Here is a 1,840-nt window from a genome sequence, read left to right on the forward strand (position 1 = left end):
ATAGCTCATCATGGCCCTCAGGAATATTTTTCAAGTAAATCCCTTCAACTTTTGCAATCCAAATGCAATTTTTGTAACGGCACCTGAACTGAAAGAAATCCTCTTTCCAAAACACATTAAAGATGTTGCAAAATTTGTCCTGTTTTTTCAGGTAGCACCAGAAAAGCGTTGTTTGAAAGAAATTCTCTTTGAATTTCCAAGCAAATTCTGTCCCCGCCGCTAGATTGTGCTCCCCAAGATCGTCGTCCTTGGATTTGCAGTGGACCAACAACGTTTGATTGTTGCTCAAGTTATTTACAACATGAACGTGCCATGTTTTTGTGGGTATTGGGGAAACTGATGGCCTTATTGCTAAGGCAAGAACAACAGTTACCACAACCAAATTTAGCCTAAAAGAGATCATTGATTTTCTGGTTTTGCTGTAAATTAATTTTTAATTATGTGCAAACCAGGTAGCCAGCTGCTTTTTAATTACGCACTAAACTAAAAGGATAAGTTCTCTTTATGGCATTTATATGACAGTAATGAGTGCAATAGTGCATGAGATACGATGACGAAAATTAGTAAATGCAAGCAGTTAGAAATTAATACAAATTGCTAAGGGTGGATTCTCCACTCACACGAGCTGCCAAATAGCGCACCAATTGTTTTGCCACCTGATCAAACGAAAACCAAACTGTGGCAAAATTGTAATCGATTCATTGGATGCATGAAAGTGTTGTCATCTTGTCAAGCTTATCCTATTCCTATCAATAGACTATATATACAAATAAAAGGCATGTTGTAGTAGTAGTAGTAATTAATAATCATAGCTAGGCACATAAAATTAATCATGAAAATGGAGTGGTTGATGGTGAGTTACTTGGTGCTGTTAGTAGCAGTGTGTCAAGTGCCCATGACAAACTCACTTTTGAACCTTTTCACAGAGCACATAATCAATAATTTGAACAACTCAACTCTGGAGGCTCATTGCAAATCGAAAGATGATGATTTGGGGCTTCGACGGCTGGCTGCTCAGACGGAGTTTAATTGGACATTTCGCGTCAACTTCTGGTCAACCACGCTTTTCTTCTGCGACCTGAGGTGGGCTAGCGGCCATAAAGCTTGCGATGTTTACTGCACTGATGACCAGTTTCTGAACAAATATTGTGCCTATGATTTCTGCCGCTGGAGTGCCAGAGATGATGGCATTTATGCATTTAGCGAGAAGAAAAAGCGTTATGTTCTTGCTCATAAATGGGATCCTAAGTGATCAGCCAAACATATATAAAATAAACTATTAAACTTTCAATATTAAACGCCTAAATCTGATTAATAGTTTCTTTCGACTTTGTGCTGATTATTGCTTGATTTCATTATGCTATCCAGCATTCTACCTTGGCGTGCTCCAATTCCAGGTTATTCTAGGAATTGCATGCCTACAATTCGTTGTGGGACGAGTTTGATTTATCTTATTTTGGGTTTTCTTGTGCTTCAAATCCAATTATAAAATGCACAAGAAAACAAAATTGGTAGTTATTGCAAAGTTGTGATTAATAGTTATTGGATAATAAGATTAAATCTTTTATATATATACCAAAAGATTCTTAAAAAATTAGCATGACTCAAATTTCTTCAAAAATAGTTTTCATCTTTGATTAATTTCTATTTCTTAACAAATAAAATTTTGACTATCATTGCAGACATCTATGTCACAATTTTAAAAAGTATGATGATCACTTTTTAAAAGATTTAATTTCCTTTATCATCTTTCTTTATTATATTAAAGAGATAATTTCATATACATTGGATTTACCACTAATTGGGTTCCTTATAATTTATAAAATTTTAATATCATATT

The 1,840-nt window shown here is 34.8% G+C and overlaps 1 protein-coding gene across 1 annotated transcript; it reads left to right on the plus strand.

The window, feature by feature from the left end:
• Window positions 1-838: 838 nt before the first annotated feature.
• Window positions 839-1,252, plus strand: LOC18046564 (S-protein homolog 1). The gene has a single exon (XM_006443605.1). It carries the CDS (start codon window positions 839-841, stop codon window positions 1,250-1,252), a length of 414 nt encoding a protein of 137 aa, XP_006443668.1.
• Window positions 1,253-1,840: the final 588 nt, after the last annotated feature.

This window comes from Citrus clementina, unplaced genomic scaffold (genome assembly GCF_000493195.1).
Source record: "Citrus clementina cultivar Clemenules unplaced genomic scaffold, Citrus_clementina_v1.0 scaffold_3, whole genome shotgun sequence".
In the NCBI taxonomy this organism is placed as follows: Eukaryota; Viridiplantae; Streptophyta; class Magnoliopsida; order Sapindales; family Rutaceae; genus Citrus; species Citrus x clementina.

Bases quoted from the DNA above. Each gene is read 5' to 3' on its own strand.
- LOC18046564 (XM_006443605.1), top strand. From the start codon at position 839: ATGGAGTGGTTGATGGTGAGTTACTTGGTGCTGTTAGTAGCAGTGTGT.